This window comes from Pristiophorus japonicus, unplaced genomic scaffold (assembly GCF_044704955.1).
Source record: "Pristiophorus japonicus isolate sPriJap1 unplaced genomic scaffold, sPriJap1.hap1 HAP1_SCAFFOLD_879, whole genome shotgun sequence".
NCBI classification, from domain to species: domain Eukaryota; kingdom Metazoa; phylum Chordata; class Chondrichthyes; family Pristiophoridae; genus Pristiophorus; species Pristiophorus japonicus.
Window position 1 is genome coordinate 127941 of NW_027254802.1, and position 19520 is coordinate 147460.

Here is a 19520-nt window from a genome sequence, read left to right on the forward strand (position 1 = left end):
CCGAGCACGAGGGCACACTCCCACACATTGCTCTCCAATACAGACTTTCAAAACTCAACACTGAGTCTCAGACTCGAGCTAAACTGGACAAAGAGCCCGGCGCAGTCACACACACACTTTCTCCAGCTGCTCCAATCTGATATTTCAGCTGGAACAGTACGGCTCCCTCAGGGCCAGAGACCGGCCCGTCGGCAGAGGCAGCGAGTGAGATGGTGTGGCAGAGAGGTGTCAGATAGCTGGCTAACTGGCCCAGTCCCGGGATCAGTACGGGGACCAGTCCCAGGACCAGTACGGGGATCAGTACGGGGATCAGTACGGGGATCAGTCCCGGGACCAGTACGGGGATCAGTACGGGGATCAGTCCTGGGATCAGTACGGGGATCAGTACGGGGATCAGTCCTGGGATCAGTACGGGGACCAGTCCCGGGATCAGTACGGGGATCAGTACGGGGATCAGTACGGGGATCAGTACGTGGACCAGTCCCGGGATCAGTACGAGGATCAGTACGGGGATCAGTACGGGGATCAGTCCCGGGATCAGTCCCGGGATCAGTCCGGAGACCAGTCCCGGGATCAGTCCGGGGACCAGTACGGGGATCAGTACGGGGATCAGTACGGGGATCAGTCCCGGGATCAGTCCCGGGATCAGTACGGGGATCAGTACGGGGATCAGTACGGGGATCAGTACGGGGATCAGTCCGTGGATCAGTCCCGGGATCAGTCCCGGGATCAGTCCCGGGATCAGTCCCGGGATCAGTACGGGGACCAGTCCCGGGATCAGTACGGGGACCAGTCCCGGGATCAGTACGGGGACCAGTCCCGGGACAGTACGGGGACCAGTCCCGGGATCAGTACGGGGACCAGTCCCGGGATCAGTACGGGGATCAGTCCCGGGATCAGTACGGGCATCAGTCCCGGGATCAGTACGGGCATCAGTACGGGCATCAGTCCCGGGATCAGTACGGGGATCAGTCCCGGGATCAGTACGGGGATCAGTCCTGGGATCAGTCCCGGGATCAGTACGGGGATCAGTCCCGGGACCAGTACGGGGATCAGTCCCGGGATCAGTACGGGGACCAGTCCCGGGATCAGTACGGGGATCAGTACGGGGATCAGTCCCAGGACCAGTACGGGGATCAGTCCGGGGATCAGTCCCTGGATCAGTACGGGGACCAGTCCCGGGATCAGTACGGGGACCAGTCCCGGGATCAGTACGGGGATCAGTACGGGGATCAGTCCCGGGACCAGTACGGGATTCAGTCCCGGGATCAGTACGGGGATCAGTATGGGGACCAGTCCCGGGATCAGTACGGGGACCAGTACGGGGACCAGACCTGGGATCAGTACAGGGACCAAACCCGGGATCAGTCCCGGGATCAGTACGGGGATCAGTCCCGGGATCAGTACGGGGACCAGTCCCGGGATCAGTACGGGGATCAGTACGGGGATCAGTACGGGGATCAGTCCCGGGATCAGTCCCGGGATCAGTCCCGGGATCAGTCCCGGGATCAGTACGGGGATCAGTACGGGGATCAGTCCCGGGACCAGTACGGGGATCAGTACCGGGATCAGTACCGGGATCAGTACGGGGATCAGTCCCGGGACCAGTACGGGGATCAGTCCCGGGACCAGTACGAGGATCAGTCCCGGGATCAGTACGGGGACCAGTCCCGGGATCAGTACGGGGATCAGTCCCTGGATCAGTACGGGGACCAGTCCCGGGATCAGTACGGGGATCAGTCCCGGGATCAGTACGGGGATCAGTACGGGGATCAGTACGGGGATCAGTCCCGGGACCAGTACGGGAATCAGTCCCGGGACCAGTACGGGGACCAGACCCGGGATCAGTACGGGGACCAGTACCGGGATCAGTCCCGGGATCAGTCCCGGGATCAGTCCCGGGACCAGTACGGGGATCAGTCCCAGGATCAGTACGGGGATCAGTCCCAGGATCAGTACGGGGACCAGTCCCGGGATCAGTCCCGGGATCAGTATGGGGACCAGTCCCGGGATCAGTACGGGGACCAGTCCCATGATCAGTCACGGGATCAGTACGGGGATCAGTCCTGGGATCAGTGCGGGGATCAGTACGGGGATCAGTACGGGGATCAGTACGGGGATCAGTCCCGGGACCAGTATCAGGATCAGTACGGGGACCAGTCCCGGGATCAGTACGGGGATCAGTACGGGGATCAGTACGGGGATCAGTCCCGGGATCAGTCCCGGGATCAGTACGGGGATCAGTCCCGGGACCAGTACGGGGATCAGTCCCGGGATCAGTACGGGGATCAGTACCGGGATCAGTACCGGGACCAGTCCCGGGATCAGTACGGGGACCAGTCCCGGGATCAGTACGGGGATCAGTCCCGGGATCAGTACGGGGATCAGTACGGGGACCAGTACGGGGACCAGTCCCCGGATCAGTCCCCGGATCAGTCCCCGGATCAGTACGGGGATCAATACGGGGATCAATACGGGGATCAGTACGGGGATCAGTACGGGGATCAGTACGGGGATCAGTCCCGGGACCAGTACGGGGATCAGTCCCGGGATCAGTACGGGGATCAGTACGGGGATCAGTACGGGGACCAATCCCGGGATCAGTACGGGGATCAGTCCCGGGATCAGTACGGGGATCAGTACGAGGATCAGTACAGGGTTCAGTACGGGGATCAGTACGGGGATCAGTACGGGGATCAGTACGGGGATCAGTCCCGGGACCAGTACGGGGATCAGTCCCGGGATCAGTCCCGGGATCAGTACGGGGATCAGTACCGGGATCAGTCCCGGGATCAGTACGGGGATCAGTACGGGGATCAGTACGGGGATCAGTACGGGGACCAGTCCCGGGATCAGTCACGGGATCAGTACGGGGATCAGTACGGGGATCAGTCTCGGGATCAGTACGGGGATCAGTACGGGGATCAGTACGGGGATCAGTCCCGGGACCAGTATCAGGATCAGTACGGGGACCAGTCCCGGGATCAGTACGGGGATCAGTACGGGGATCAGTACGGGGATCAGTACGGGGATCAGTCCCGGGATCAGTCCCGGGATCAGTCCCGGGATCAGTACGGGGATCAGTACGGGGATCAGTCCCGGGATCAGTACGGGGATCAGTCCTGGGATCAGTCCCGGGATCAGTACGGGGATCAGTCCCGGGACCAGTACGGGGATCAGTACGGGGATCAGTCCCGGGATCAGTACGGGGACCAGTCCCGGGATCAGTACGGGGATCAGTACGGGGATCAGTCCCAGGACCAGTACGGGGATCAGTCCGGGGATCAGTCCCTGGATCAGTACGGGGACCAGTCCCGGGATCAGTACGGGGACCAGTCCCGGGATCAGTACGGGGATCAGTACGGGGATCAGTCCCGGGACCAGTACGGGATTCAGTCCCGGGATCAGTACGGGGATCAGTATGGGGACCAGTCCCGGGATCAGTACGGGGACCAGTACGGGGACCAGACCTGGGATCAGTACAGGGACCAGTCCCGGGACCAGTACGGGGACCAGTCCCGGGACCAGTACGGGGATCAGTCCCGGGATCAGTACGGGGACCAGTACGGGGACCAGTACGGGGACCAGTCCCGGGATCAGTACGGGGACCAAACCCGGGATCAGTCCCGGGATCAGTACGGGGATCAGTCCCGGGATCAGTACGGGGACCAGTCCCGGGATCAGTACGGGGATCAGTACGGGGATCAGTACGGGGATCAGTCCCGGGATCAGTCCCGGGATCAGTCCCGGGATCAGTCCCGGGATCAGTCCCGGGATCAGTACGGGGATCAGTACGGGGATCAGTACGGGGATCAGTCCCGGGACCAGTACGGGGATCAGTACCGGGATCAGTACCGGGATCAGTACGGGGATCAGTCCCGGGACCAGTACGGGGATCAGTATCGGGACCAGTACGGGGATCAGTCCCGGGATCAGTACGGGGACCAGTCCCGGGATCAGTACGGGGATCAGTCCCTGGATCAGTACGGGGACCAGTCCCGGGATCAGTACGGGGATCAGTCCCGGGATCAGTACGGGGATCAGTACGGGGATCAGTACGGGGATCAGTACGGGGATCAGTCCCGGGACCAGTACGGGGATCAGTCCCGGGACCAGTACGGGGATCAGTCCCGGGACCAGTACGGGGATCAGTCCCGGGACCAGTACGGGGATCAGTACGGGGACCAGTCCCGGGATCAGTACGGGGACCAGTACGGGGACCAGACCCGGGATCAGTACGGGGACCAGTACCGGGATCAGTCCCGGGATCAGTACTGGGATCAGTCCCGGGACCAGTACGGGGATCAGTCCCAGGATCAGTACGGGGATCAGTCCCAGGATCAGTACGGGGACCAGTCCCGGGATCAGTCCCGGGATCAGTCCCGGGATCAGTCCCGGGATCAGTATGGGGACCAGTCCCGGGATCAGTACGGAGACCAGTCCCATGATCAGTCACGGGATCAGTACGGGGATCAGTCCTGGGATCAGTGCGGGGATCAGTACGGGGATCAGTACGGGGATCAGTCCCGGGATCAGTCCCGGGATCAGTACGGGGATCAGTACGGGGATCAGTACGGGGATCAGTCCTGGGATCAGTGCGGGGATCAGTACGGGGATCAGTACGGGGATCAGTCCCGGGATCAGTCCCGGGATCAGTACGGGGATCAGTACGGGGATCAGTACGGGGATCAGTACGGGGATCAGTACGGGGATCAGTCCCGGGACCAGTATCAGGATCAGTACGGGGATCAGTCCCGGGATCAGTACGGGGATCAGTACGGGGATCAGTACGGGGATCAGTCCCGGGATCAGTCCCGGGATCAGTACGGGGATCAGTACGGGGATCAGTCCCGGGATCAGTACGGGGATCAGTCCCGGGATCAGTATGGGGATCAGTCCCGGGATCAGTACGGGGATCAGTATGGGGATCAGTACGGGGATCAGTCCCCGGATCAGTCCCGGGATCAGTCACGGGATCAGTACGGGGATCAGTCTCGGGATGAGTACGGGGATCAGTACGGGGATCAGTCCCGGGACCAGTATCAGGATCAGTACGGGGACCAGTCCCGGGATCAGTACGGGGATCAGTCCCGGGATCAGTACGGGGATCAGTACGGGGATCAGTACGGGGATCAGTCCCGGGATCAGTACGGGGACCAGTCCCGGGATCAGTCCCGGGATCAGTACGGGGATCAGTACGGGGACCAGTCCCGGGCTCAGTACGGGGATCAGTCCCGGGATCAGTCCCGGGATCAGTACGGGGACCAGTCCCACGATCAGTCCCGGGATCAGTACGGGGATCAGTCCCGGGATCAGTACGAGGATCAGTCCCGGGATCAGTACGGGGATCAGTACGGGGATCAGTACGGGGATCAGTACGGGGACCAGTCCCGGGACCAGTACGGGGATCAGTCCCGGGATCAGTACGGGGATCAGTACGGGGATCAGTACGGGGATCAGTACGGGGACCAGTCCCAGGATCAGTCCCGGGATCAGTACGGGGATCAGTCCCGGGATCAGTACGGGGACCAGTCCCGGGATCAGTACGGGGACCAGTCCCGGGATCAGTACGGGGATAAATACGGGGATCAGTCCGGATATCAGTACGGGGACCAGTCCCAGGATCAGTCCGGGGATCAGTACGGGGACCAGTCCCAGGATCAGTACGGGGATCAGTCCCGGGATCAGTACGGGGATCAGTACGGGGACCAGTACGGGGACCAGTCCCCGGATCAGTCCCCGGATCAGTCCCCGGATCAGTATGGGGATCAGTACGAGGATCAGTACGAGGATCAGTACGAGGATCAGTCCCGGGATCAGTCCCGGGATCAGTCCCGGGATCAGTACGGGGATCAATACGGGGATCAGTACGGGGATCAGTCCCGGGATCAGTACGGGGATCAATACGGGGATCAGTACGGGGACCAGTCCCGGGATGAGTACGGGGATCAGTCCGGGGATCAGTACGGGGATCAGTCCCGGGATCAGTACGGGGATCAGTACGGGGATCAGTACGGGGATCAGTACGGGGATCAGTCCCGGGACCAGTACGGGGATCAGTCCCGGGATCAGTACGGGGATCAGTACGGGGACCAGTACGGGGACCAATCCCGGGATCAGTACGGGGATCAGTCCCGGGATCAGTACGGGGATCAGTACGAGGATCAGTACGGGGTTCAGTACGGGGATCAGTACGGGGATCAGTACGGGGATCAGTACGGGGATCAGTCCCGGGATCAGTCCCGGGATCAGTACGGGGATCAGTACGGGGATCAGTACGGGGATCAGTCCCGGGATCAGTACGGGGATCAGTACGGGGATCAGTACGGGGATCAGTACGGGGACCAGTCCCGGGATCAGTCACGGGATCAGTACGGGGATCAGTCTCGGGATCAGTACGGGGATCAGTACGGGGATCAGTACGGGGATCAGTACGGGGATCAGTCCCGGGACCAGTATCAGGATCAGTACGGGGACCAGTCCCGGGATCAGTCCCGGGATCAGTACGGGGATCAGTACGGGGATCAGTCCCGGGATCAGTACGGGGATCAGTCCTGGGATCAGTCCCGGGATCAGTCCCGGGATCAGTACGGGGATCAGTCCCGGGACCAGTACGGGGATCAGTCCCGGGATCAGTACGGGGACCAGTCCCGGGATCAGTACGGGGATCAGTACGGGGATCAGTCCCAGGACCAGTACGGGGATCAGTCCGGGGATCAGTCCCTGGATCAGTACGGGGACCAGTCCCGGGATCAGTACGGGGACCAGTCCCGGGATCAGTACGGGGATCAGTACGGGGATCAGTCCCGGGACCAGTACGGGATTCAGTCCCGGGATCAGTACGGGGATCAGTATGGGGACCAGTCCCGGGATCAGTACGGGGACCAGTACGGGGACCAGACCTGGGATCAGTACAGGGACCAGTCCCGGGACCAGTACGGGGACCAGTCCCGGGACCAGTACCGGGATCAGTGCGGGGACCAATACGGGGACCAGTACGGGGACCAGTCCCGGGATCAGTACGGGGACCAAACCCGGGATCAGTCCCGGGATCAGTACGGGGATCAGTCCCGGGATCAGTACGGGGACCAGTCCCGGGATCAGTACGGGGATCAGTACGGGGATCAGTCCCGGGATCAGTCCCGGGATCAGTCCCGGGATCAGTACGGGGATCAGTACGGGGATCAGTCCCGGGACCAGTACGGGGATCAGTACCGGGATCAGTACCGGGATCAGTACGGGGATCAGTCCCGGGACCAGTACGGGGATCAGTCCCGGGACCAGTACGGGGATCAGTCCCGGGATCAGTACGGGGACCAGTCCCGGGATCAGTACGGGGATCAGTCCCTGGATCAGTACGGGGACCAGTCCCGGGATCAGTACGGGGATCAGTCCCGGGATCAGTACGGGGATCAGTACGGGGATCAGTACGGGGATCAGTCCCGGGACCAGTACGGGGATCAGTCTCGGGACCAGTACGGGGATCAGTCCCGGGACCAGTACGGGGATCAGTCCCGGGACCAGTACGGGGATCAGTACGGGGATCAGTACGGGGACCAGTCCCGGGATCAGTACGGGGACCAGTACGGGGACCAGACCCGGGATCAGTACGGGGACCAGTACCGGGATCAGTCCCGGGATCAGTACTGGGATCAGTCCCGGGACCAGTACGGGGATCAGTCCCAGGATCAGTACGGGGATCAGTCCCAGGATCAGTATGGGGACCAGTCCCGGGATCAGTCCCGGGATCAGTCCCGGGATCAGTATGGGGACCAGTCCCGGGATCAGTACGGGGACCAGTCCCATGATCAGTCACGGGATCAGTACGGGGATCAGTCCTGGGATCAGTGCGGGGATCAGTACGGGGATCAGTACGGGGATCAGTCCCGGGATCAGTCCCGGGATCAGTACGGGGATCAGTACGGGGATCAGTCCCGGGACCAGTATCGGGATCAGTCCCGGGATCAGTCCCGGGATCAGTACGGGGATCAGTCCCAGGACCAGTACGGGGATCAGTCCCGGGATCAGTACGGGGATCAGTACCGGATCAGTACCGGGACCAGTCCCGGGATCAGTACGGGGACCAGTCCCGGGATCAGTACGGGGATCAGTCCCGGGATCAGTACGGGGATCAGTACGGGGACCAGTACGGGGACCAGTCCCCGGATCAGTCCCCGGATCAGTCCCCGGATCAGTATGGGGATCAGTACGAGGATCAGTACGAGGATCAGTACGAGGATCAGTACGGGGATCAGTCCCAGGACCAGTACGGGGATCAGTCCCGGGATCAGTACGGGGATCAGTACGGGGATCAGTACGGGGATCAGTACGGGGATCAGTCCCAGGACCAGTACGGGGATCAGTCCCGGGATCAGTACGGGGATCAGTACGGGGATCAGTACGGGGACCAGTACGGGGACCAATCCCGGGATCAGTACGGGGATCAGTCCCGGGATCAGTACGGGGATCAGTACGAGGATCAGTACGGGGTTCAGTACGGGGATCAGTACGGGGATCAGTCCCGGGACCAGTACGGGGATCAGTCCCGGGATCAGTCCCGGGATCAGTACGGGGATCAGTACGGGGATCAGTCCCGGGATCAGTACGGGGATCAGTACGGGGATCAGTACGGGGACCAGTCCCGGGATCAGTCACGGGATCAGTCACGGGATCAGTACGGGGATCAGTCTCGGGATCAGTACGGGGATCAGTACGGGGATCAGTACGGGGATCAGTCCCGGGACCAGTATCAGGATCAGTACGGGGACCAGTCCCGGGATCAGTACGGGGATCAGTACGGGGATCAGTACGGGGATCAGTCCCGGGATCAGTCCCGGGATCAGTCCCGGGATCAGTACGGGGATCAGTACGGGGATCAGTCCCGGGATCAGTACGGGGATCAGTCCCGGGATCAGTACGGGGATCAGTACGGGGATCAGTACGGGGACCAGTCCCGGGATCAGTCACGGGATCAGTACGGGGATCAGTCTCGGGATGAGTACGGGGATCAGTACGGGGATCAGTCCCGGGACCAGTATCAGGATCAGTACGGGGACCAGTCCCGGGATCAGTACGGGGATCAGTCCCGGGATCAGTACGAGGATCAGTCCCGGGATCAGTACGGGGATCAGTCCCGGGATCAGTACGGGGACCAGTCCCGGGATCAGTCCCGGGATCAGTACGGGGATCAGTATGGGGACCAGTCCCGGGCTCAGTACGGGGATCAGTCCCGGGATCAGTCCCGGGATCAGTACGGGGACCAGTCCCGGGATCAGTACGGGGACCAGTCCCGGGATCAGTACGGGGATAAATACGGGGATCAGTCCGGATATCAGTACGGGGACCAGTCCCAGGATCAGTCCGGGGATCAGTACGGGGACCAGTCCCAGGGTCAGTCCGGGGACCAGTATGGGGATCAATCCCGGGATCAGTACGGGGATCAGTCCCGGGATCAGTACGGGGACCAGTACGGGGATCAGTCCGGGGATCAGTACGGGGACCAGTACGGGGATCAGTCCCGGGATCAGTACGGGGATCAGTACGGGGATCAGTACGGGGATCAGTACGGGGATCAGTACGGGGATCAGTACGGGGATCAGTCCCGGGATCAGTACGGGGATCAGTACGGGGATCAGTACGGGGACCAGTACGGGGATCAGTACGGGGATCAGTACGGGGATCAGTACGGGGATCAGTCCCGGGACCAGTACGGGGATCAGTCCCGGGATCAGTACGGGGATCAGTACGGGGACCAGTCCCAGGATCAGTCCCGGGATCGTTACGGGGATCAGTACGGGGACCAGTCCCGGGATCAGTACGGGGACCAGTCCCGGGATCAGTACGGGGACCAGTCCCGGGATCAGTACGGGGATCAGTCCGGGTATCAGTACGGGGACCAGTCCCAGGATCAGTCCGGGGATCAGTACGGGGACCAGTCCCAGGATCAGTCCGGGGACCAGTATGGGGATCAATCCCGGGATCAGTACGGGGATCAGTCCCGGGATCAGTACGGGGACCAGTACGGGGATCAGTCCGGGGACCAGTACGGGGACCAGTACGGGATCAGTACGGGGATCAGTACGGGGATCAGTACGGGGATCAGTACGGGGACCAGTCCCGGGATCAGTACGGGGATCAGTACCGGGACCAGTCCCGGGATCAGTTGCGGGTGAACAGTGGCTGTACTCCCTCAGGCCCCACCCCCAGCACTCCCTCAGGCCCCGCCTCCAGTACTCCCTCAGGCCCCACCCCCAGTACTCCCTCAGGCCCCACCCCCAGTACTCCCTCAGGCCCCTCTCCCTCAGGCCCCACCCCCAGAACTCCCTCAGGCCCCTCTCCCTCAGGCCCTACCCCCAGTACTCCCTCAGGCCCCACCCCCAGTACTCCCTCAGGCCCCTCTCCCTCAGGCCCCACCCCCAGAACTCCCTCAGGCCCCTCTCCCTCAGGCCCTACCCCCAGTACTCCCTCAGGCCCCACCCCCAGAACTCCCTCAGGCCCCTCTCCCTCAGGCCCTACCCCCAGTACTCCCTCAGGCCCCACTCCCAGTACTCCCTCAGGCCCCACCCCCAGTACTCCCTCAGGCCCCTCTCCCTCAGGCCCCACCCCCAGAACTCCCTCAGGCCCCTCTCCCTCAGGCCCTACCCCCAGTACTCCCTCAGGCCCCACCCCCAGTACTCCCTCAGGCCCCTCTCCCTCAGGCCCCCCTCCCTCAGGCCCCCCCTCCCTCAGGCCCCCCCAGTTACTCAGAGACAAAGTTTGGCAATGTTTGATAGCGATACTCACCAGTTATTGCAGCCGTCACCTCGAGGTAGGACTGTACCCGGTAAGTACCTTTCCCTTGTTCTCAGATCGAGACACGTACAGTCCTGTTGCTCAACACACGAGGTCCCGTTCTGGTTTAACACCTTCCCACTCGTACAGTAACAGCCCGGCTCACAGCTCCACACACAATGCTGGAAGACAGTAAGGTGTAGTGGGAGACAGTCACAGTGTAAACCCCGGTCAGTGTGGGGTTTGACCCCGGTCTGAGGTGGGTTTGACCCCGTTCAGTGTGGGGTTTGACCCCGGTCAGTGTTGAGTTTGACCCTGGTCAGTGTCGGGTTTGACCCCGGTCTGAGGTGGGTTTGACCCCGTTCAGTGTGGGGTTTGACCCTGGTCAGTGTCGGGTTTGACCCCGGTCAGTGTCGGGTTTGAACCCGGTCAGTGTGGAGTTTGACCCCGGTCAGTGTGGAGTTTGACCCCGGTCAGTGTCGGGTTTGACCCCGGTTAGTGTCGGGTTTGACCCTGGTCAGTGTGGGGTTTGACCCCGGTCAGTGTGGCGTTTGACTCCGGTCAGTGTGGTGTTTGACCCCGGTCTGAGGCGGGTTTGACCCCGGTCTGAGGCGGGTTTGACCCCGATCAACAACAACAACTTGTATTATATAGCGCCTTTAACAAAGTGAAACGTCCCAAGAGGCTGCACAGGAGGGTCACGTGAGAAACATTCGACACCGAGCCGCAGGAGAAACGACGCAGGCCCAGAGTCTGGGTCAGAGAGGTGGCTTAAAGTGTCTTATGGGAGGAAGGAGAGGGAGAGGGGCGGAGAGGTTTAGGGAGGGAGTTCCAGAGCTTGGGGCCCAGGCAACAGAAGGCACGGCCACCGATGGTGGAGCGATTATAATCAGGGATGGTCAGGAGGACAGAATTCGAGGAGCGCAGACATCTCGGGGGGTTGTGGGGCTGGAGGAGGTTACAGAGAGAGGGAGGGGCGAGGGCCATGGAGGGATTTGTAAACAAGGATGATAATTTTGAAATCGAGGCGTTGTTTAACCGGGAGCCAATGTAGGTCAGCGAGCACAGGGGGTGATGGGTGAGTGGGACTCGGTGCGAATTAGGACACGGGGCAGTGAGCACAGGGGGTGATGGGTGAGTGGGACTGGGTGTGAGTTAGGACACGGGGCAGTGAGCACAGGGGGTGATGGGTGAGTGGGACTGGGTGCGAGTTAGGACACGGGACAGTGAGCACAGGGGGTGATGGGTGAGTGGGACTGGGTGTGAGTTAGGACACGGGGCACAGGGGGTGATGGGTGAGCGGGACTGGGTGTGAGTTATGACACGGGGCAGTGAGCACAGGGGGTGATGGGTGAGTGGGACTGGGTATGAGTTATGACACGGGGCAGTGAGCACAGGGGGCGATGGGTGAGTGGGACTCGGTGTGTGTTAGGACACGGGGCACAGGGGGTGATGGGTGAGTGGGACTGGGTGTGAGTTAGGACACGGGGTACAGGGGGTGATGGGTGAGCGAGACTCAGTGCGAGTTAGGACATGGGGGCAGCCGAGTTTCGGATCACCTTCAGTTTATGTCGGGTAGAATGTGGGATGCTGGCCAGGAGTGTGTTGGAATAGTGAAGTCTGGAGATAACAAAGGCATGGGTGAGGGCTTCAGCAGCGGATGAGCTGAGGCAAGGGCGGAGAAAGGCGATGTTACGGAGGTGGAAATAGATGGTCTGAGTTATGCTGCGGATCTGTGATCGAAAGCTCATTTCAGGGTGAAATATGACCCCGAGGTTGGGAACAGTGAGGTTCAGCCTCAGACAGAAGTTGGAGAGAGGGATGGAGTCGGTGGCCGGGGAACGGAGTTTGTGGCGGGGACTGAAAACAATGGGACAAGTCTTCCCAATATTCAATGGGAGAAAATTTCTGCTCAAGCAGTCGGACAATTTAGAGACCGTGAGGGGTGGAGAGAAGTGGGGCCGAGGTAACATAGAAACATAGAAACATAGAAAATAGGTGCAGGAGTAGGCCATTCGGCCCTTCTAGCCTGCACCGCCCTTCAATGAGTTCATGGCTGAACATGAAACTTCAGTACCCCATTCCTGCTTTCTCACCATACCCCTTGATCCCCCGAGCAGTAAGGACTTCATCTAACTCCCTTTTGAATATATTTAGTGAATTGGCCTCAACTACTTCCTGTGGTAGAGAATTCCACAGGTTCACCACTCTCTGGGTGAAGAAGTTTCTCCTCATCTCGGTCCTAAATGGCTTGCCCCTTATCCTTAGACTGTGACCCCTGGTTCTGGACTTCCCCAACATTGGGAACATTCTTCCTGCATCTAACCTATCTAAACCCGTCAGAATTTTAAACGTTTCTATGAGGTCCCCTCTCACTCTTCTGAACTCCAGTGAATACAAGCCCAGTTGATCCAGTCTTTCTTGATATGTCAGTCCCACCATCCCGGGAATCAGTCTGGTGAACCTTCGCTGCACTCCCTCAATAGCAAGAATGTCCTTCCTCAAGTTAGGAGACCAAAACTGTACACAATACTCCAGGTGTGGCCTCACCAAGGACCTGTACAACTGTAGCAACACCTCCCTGCCCCTGTACTCAAATCCCTTCGCTATGAAGGCCAACATGCCATTTGCTTTCTTAACCGTCTGCTGCACCTGCATGCCAACCTTCAATGACTGATGTACCATGACACCCAGGTCTCGTTGCACCTCCCCTTTTCCTAATCTGTCACCATTCAGATAATAGTCTGTCTCTCTGTTTTTACCACCAAAGTGGATAACCTCACATTTATCCACATTATACTTCATCTGCCATGCATTTGCCCACTCACCTAACCTATCCAAGTCACTCTGCAGCCTCATAGCATCCTCCTCACAGCTCACACTGCCACCCAACTTAGTGTCATCCGCAAATTTGGAGATACTACATTTAATCCCCTCGTCTAAATCATTAATGTACAATGTAAACAGCTGGGGCCCCAGCACAGAACCTTGCGGTACCCCACTAGTCACTGCCTGCCATTCTGAAAAGTACCCATTTACTCCTACTCTTTGCTTCCTGTCTGACAACCAGTTCTCAATCCACGTCAGCACACTACCCCCAATCCCATGTGCTTTAACTTTGCACATTAATCTCCTGTGTGGGACCTTGTCGAAAGCCTTCTGAAAGTCCAAATATACCACATCAACTGGTACTCCTTTGTCCACTTTATTGGAAACATCCTCAAAAAATTCCAGAAGATTTGTCAAGCATGATTTCCCTTTCACAAATCCATGCTGACTTGGACCTATCATGTCACCATTTTCCAAATGCGCTGCTATGACATCCTTAATAATTGATTCCATCATTTTACCCACTACTGATGTCAGGCTGACTGGTGTATAATTCCCTGCTTTCTCTCTCCCTCCTTTTTTAAAAAGTGGGGTTACATTGGCTACCCTCCACTCCATAGGAACTGATCCAGAGTCAATGGAATGTTGGAAAATGACTGTCAATGCATCTGCTATTTCCAAGGCCACCTCCTTAAGTACTCTGGGATGCAGTCCATCAGGCCCTGGGGATTTATCGGCCTTCAATCCCATCAATTTCCCCAACTTCCCGACTAATAAAGATTTCCTTCAGTTCCCCCTCCTTACTAGACCCTCTGACCACTTTTACATCCGGAAGGTTGTTTGTGTCCTCCTTAGTGAATACTGAACCAAAGTACTTGTTCAATTGGTCCGCCATTTCTTTGTTCCCCGTTATGACTTCCCCTGATTCTGACTGCAGGGGACCTACGTTTGTCTTTACTAACCTTTTTCTCTTTACATACCTATAGAAACTTTTGCAATCCGCCTTAATGTTCCCTGCAAGCTTCTTCTCGTACTCCATTTTCCCTGCCCTAATCAAACCTTTTGTCCTTCTCTGCTGAGTTCTAAATTTCTCCCAGTCCCCGGGTTCGCTGCTATTTCTGGCCAATTTGTATGCCACTTCCTTGGCTTTAATACTATCCCTGATTTCCCTTGATAGCCACGGTTGAGCCACCTTCCCTTTTTTATTTTTACGCCAGACAGGAATGTACAATTGTTGTCGTTCATCCATGCAGTCTCTAAATGTCTGCCATTGCCCATCCACAGTCAACCCCTTAAGTATCATTAGCCAATCTATCCTAGCCAATTCATGCCTCATACCTTCAAAGTTACCCTTCTTTAAGTTCTGGACCATGGTCTCTGAATTAACTGTTTCATTCTCCATCCCAATGCAGAATTCCACCATATTATGGTCACTCTTCCCCAAGGGGCCTCGCACAATGAGATTGCTAATTAATCCTCTCTCATTACACAACACCCAGTCTAAGATGGCCTCCCCCCTAGTTGGTTCCTCGACATATTGGTCTAAAAAACCATCCCTTATGCACTCCAGGAAATCATCCTCCACCGTATTGCTTCCAGTTTGGTTAGCCCAATCTATGTGCATATTAAAGTCACCCATTATAACTGCTGCACCTTTATTGCATGCACCCCTAATTTCCTGTTTGATGCCCTCCCCAACATCACTACTACTGTTTGGAGGTCTGTACACAACACCCACTAATGTTTTTTGCCCTTTAGTGTTCTGCAGCTCTACCCATATAGATTCCACATCATCCAAGCTAATGTCTTTCCTAACTATTGCATTAATCTCCTCTTTAACCAGCAATGCTACCCCACCTCCTTTTCCTTTTATTCTATCCTTCCTGAGTGTTGAATACCCCTGAATGTTGAGTTCCCAGCCCTGATCATCCTGGAGCCACGTCTCTGTAATCCCAATCACATCATAATTGTTAACATCTATTTGCACAGTTAATTCATCCATCTTATTGCGGATACTCCTTGCATTAAGACACAAAGCCTTCAGGCTTGCTTTTTTAACACCCTTTGTCCTTCTAGAATTTTGCTGTACAGTGGCCCTTTTTGATCTTTGCCTTGGGTTTCTCTGCCCTCCACTTTTCCTCATCTCCTTTCTGTCTTTTGCTTTTGCCTCATTTTTGTCTCCCTCTGTCTCCCTGCATTCGTTCCCATCCCCCTGCCATATTAGTTTAACTCCTCCCCAACAGCACTAGCAAACACTCCCCCTAGGACATTGGTTCCGGTCCTGCCCAGGTGCAGACCGTCCGGTTTGTACTGCTCCCACCTCCCCCAGAACCGGTTCCAATGCCCCAAGAATTTGAATCCCTCCCTGCTGCACCACTGCTCAAGCCACGTATTCATCTGCGCTATCCTGCGATTCCTACTCTGACTAGCACGTGGCACTGGTAGCAATCCAGAGATTACTACTTTTGAGATAGAGCTGGGTGTCTCAGCGTACATGTGGGAACTGACTCCGTGTTTCTGGATGATGTCGCCGAGGGGCAACATATAGATGAGGAATAGGAGGGGGGCAGGGACAGATCCTGGGGGGACACCAGAGGCAACGATGGGGGGCGGGAAGAGAAGCTGTTGCAGGTGATTCTCTGACTACAATTCGATGGATAAGAATGGAACCAGGCGAGTGCAGTCCCACCCAGCTGGACCATGGTGGAGGGGTGTTGGAGGAGGATGGAACCAGGCGAGTGCAGTCCCACCCAGCTGGACCATGGTGGAGGGGTGTTGGAGGAGAATGGAACCAGGCGAGTGCAGTCCCACCCAGCTGGACCATGGTGGAGGGGTGTTGGAGGAGGATGGAACCAGGCGAGTGCAGTCCCACCCAGCTGGACCATGGTGGAGAGGTGTTGGAGGAGGATGGAACCAGGCGAGTGCAGTCCCACCCAGCTGGACCATGGTGGAGAGGTGTTGGAGGATGGAACCAGGCGAGTGCAGTCCCACCCAGCTGGACCATGGTGGAGAGGTGTTGGAGGATGGAACCAGGCGAGTGCAGTCCCACCCAGCTGGACCATGGTGGAGAGGTGTTGGAGGAGGATGGAACCAGGCGAGTGCAGTCCCACCCAGCTGGACCATGGTGGAGAGGTGTTGGAGGATGGAACCAGGCGAGTGCAGTCCCACCCAGCTGGACCATGGTGGAGAGGTGTTGGAGGATGGAACCAGGCGAGTGCAGTCCCACCCAGCTGGACCATGGTGGAGAGGTGTTGGAGGAGGATGGAACCAGGCGAGTGCAGTCCTACCCAGCTGGACCATGGTGGAGAGATGTTGGAGGATGGAACCAGGCGAGTGCAGTCCCACCCAGCTGGACCATGGTGGGGAGGTGTTGGAGGATGGAACCAGGCGAGTGCTGTCCCACCCAGCTGGACCATGGTGGAGAGGTGTTGGAGGATGGAACCAGGCGAGTGCAGTCCCACCCAGCTGGACCATGGTGGAGAGGTGTTGGAGGAGGATGGAACCAGGCGAGTGCAGTCCCACCCAGCTGGACCATGGTGGGGAGGTGTTGGAGGATGGAACCAGGCGAGTGCTGTCCCACCCAGCTGGACCATGGTGGAGAGGTGTTGGAGGATGGAACCAGGCGAGTGCAGTCCCACTCAGCTGGACCATGGTGGAGAGGTGTTGGAGGATGGAACCAGGCGAGTGCAGTCCCACCCAGCTGGACCATGGTGGAGAGGTGTTGGAGGAGGATGGAACCAGGCGAGTGCAGTCCTACCCAGCTGGACCATGGTGGAGAGGTGTTGGAGGATGGAACCAGGCGAGTGCAGTCCCACCCAGATGGACCATGGTGGAGAGGTGTTGGAGGATGGAACCAGGCGAGTGCAGTCCCACCCAGCTGGACCATGGTGGAGAGGTGTTGGAGGATGGAACCAGGCGAATGCAGTCCCACCCAGCTGGACCATGGTGGAGAGGTGTTGGAGGAGGATGGAACCAGGCGAGTGCAGTCCCACCCAGCTGGACCATGGTGGAGAGATGTTGGAGGATGGAACCAGGCGAGTGCAGTCCCACCCAGCTGGACCATGGTGGAGAGGTGTTGGAGGAGAATGGAACCAGGCGAGTGCAGTCCCACCCAGCTGGACCATGGTGGGGAGGTGTTGGAGGATGGAACCAGGCGAGTGCTGTCCCACCCAGCTGGACCATGGTGGAGAGATGTTGGAGGATGGAACCAGGCGAGTGCAGTCCCACCCAGCTGGACCATGGTGGAGAGGTGTTGGAGGAGGATGGAACCAGGCGAGTGCAGTCCCACCCAGCTGGACCATGGTGGAGAGGTGTTGGAGGATGGAACCAGGCGAGTGCTGTCCCACCTAGCTGGACCATGGTGGAGAGATGTTGGAGGATGGAACCAGGCGAGTGCAGTCCCACCCAGCTGGACCATGGTGGGGAGGTGTTGGAGGATGGAACCAGGCGAGTGCTGTCCCACCCAGCTGGACCATGGTGGGGAGGTGTTGGAGGATGGAACCAGGCGAGTGCAGTCCCACCCAGCTGGACCATGGTGGAGAGGTGTTGGAGGAGGATGGAACCAGGCGAGTGCAGTCCCACCCAGCTGGACCATGGTGGAGAGGTGTTGGAGGATGGAACCAGGCGAGTGCAGTCCCACCCAGCTGGACCATGGTGGAGAGGTGTTGGAGGATGGAACCAGGCGAGTGCAGTCCCACCCAGCTGGACCATGGTGGAGAGGTGTTGGAGGATGGAACCAGGCGAGTGCAGTCCCACCCAGCTGGACCATGGTGGAGAGGTGTTGGAGGATGGAACCAGGCGAGTGCAGTCCCACCCAGCTGGACCATGGTCTGGTTTGACCATCACTGACTTGTCTGTAAGCTCCTTTCTGGAACTGAACTCTGGGGGAAATGTATGGCGGGCGATACTCACCGAGAGGTCATCGCAGGATCGGGGGCAAGAAGGCCCACAGCGGCTGTACACGGACCCCTCGATCGAGGAGCAATCACTCACTGAAATTAAATGGAGAAACGGTCGGAATCAGAGCCCTTTGACCTCACAGACCCCTCAACATCCGGAGCACTGCGGCTGAGCATTGTAGCTCGAACTGCAGCTGCCTTTCACAATCACAGCCTGAATCACCAGAGAAAAAGACCCATCGCTGGCTCAGTCCCCCCCCAGTCAGTGTCTCATTCCCCCCCCGCCCCCCCCAGTCAGTGGCTCAGTCCCCCCCCAGTCAGTGTCTCATTCACCCCCCGCCCCCCCAGTCAGTGGCTCAGTCCCCCCCCCCCATTCAGTGGCTCAGTCCCCCCCCCCCATTCAGTGGCTCAGTCCCCCCCCCCAGTCAGTGGCTCAGTCCCCTCCCAGTCAGTGGCTCATTCCCCCCCCCCCAGTCAGTGTCTCATTCACCCCCCGCCCCCCCAGTCAGTGGTTCAGTCCCCCCCCCCCAGTCAGTGGCTCAGTCCCCCCCCCCCCAGTCAGTGTCTCATTCCCCCCCCGCCCCCCCCAGTCAGTGGCTCAGTCCCCCCCCAGTCAGTGTCTCATTCACCCCCCGCCCCCCCAGTCAGTGGCTCAGTCCCCCCCCCACCATTCAGTGGCTCAGTCCCCCCCCCCATTCAGTGGCTCAGTCCCCCCCCCCCCAGTCAGTGGCTCAGTCCCCCCCCAGTCAGTGGCTCATTCCCCCCCCGCCCCCCCAGTCAGTGGCTCAGTCCCCCCCCCCCCTAGTCAGTGTCTCATTCCCCCCCCCAGTCAGTGGCTCAGTCCCCCCCCCACCCCAGTCAGTGTCTCAGTCCCCCCCCCAACTAGTCAGTGTCTCATTCCCCCCCCCCCAGTCAGTGGCTCAGTCCCCCCCCCCCCAGTCAGTGGCTCAGTCCCCCCCCCCCCTAGTCAGTGTCTCATTCCCCCCCCCCAGTCAGTGGCTCAGTCCCCCCCCCACCCCAGTC

The 19520-nt window shown here is 59.0% G+C and overlaps 2 protein-coding genes across 2 annotated transcripts in view; one reads left to right on the forward strand and one right to left on the reverse strand.

Moving 5' to 3' along the window:
* The window catches only part of LOC139257599 (SCO-spondin-like), an 89362-nt gene that overhangs the window by 50505 nt on the left and 19337 nt on the right, over positions 1–19520 (reverse strand). The window contains exons 5-6 of the mRNA XM_070874538.1: positions 18511–18590; positions 10783–10952 (exon numbers count right to left, since the gene is read on the reverse strand). Coding sequence (XP_070730639.1) covers positions 10783–10952; positions 18511–18590 — 250 coding nt within the window. The remainder of the gene's footprint in view (positions 1–10782; positions 10953–18510; positions 18591–19520) is intronic.
* LOC139257598 (methionine-rich protein-like) lies at positions 4406–10769 on the forward strand. The gene is made up of 4 exons (XM_070874537.1): positions 4406–4463; positions 4609–4667; positions 5814–5867; positions 10713–10769. The coding sequence occupies exons 1-4, from the start codon at positions 4406–4408 to the stop codon at positions 10767–10769; spliced, it is 228 nt and encodes a 75-aa protein (XP_070730638.1).

Excerpts from the sequence above, each read along its gene's own strand:
- LOC139257598 (XM_070874537.1), top strand. The coding sequence starts at position 4,406 with ATGGGGACCAGTCCCGGGATCAGTACGGAGACCAGTCCCATGATCAGT. Across the intron at positions 4,464-4,608 it reads CATGATCAGTCACGGGATCA|TACGGGGATCAGTACGGGGA; the intron begins GTACGGGGATCA and ends TGCGGGGATCAG. Across the intron at positions 4,668-5,813 it reads CGGGATCAGTACGGGGATCA|GGATCAGTCCCGGGATCAGT; the intron begins GTACGGGGATCA and ends GGATCAGTCCCG.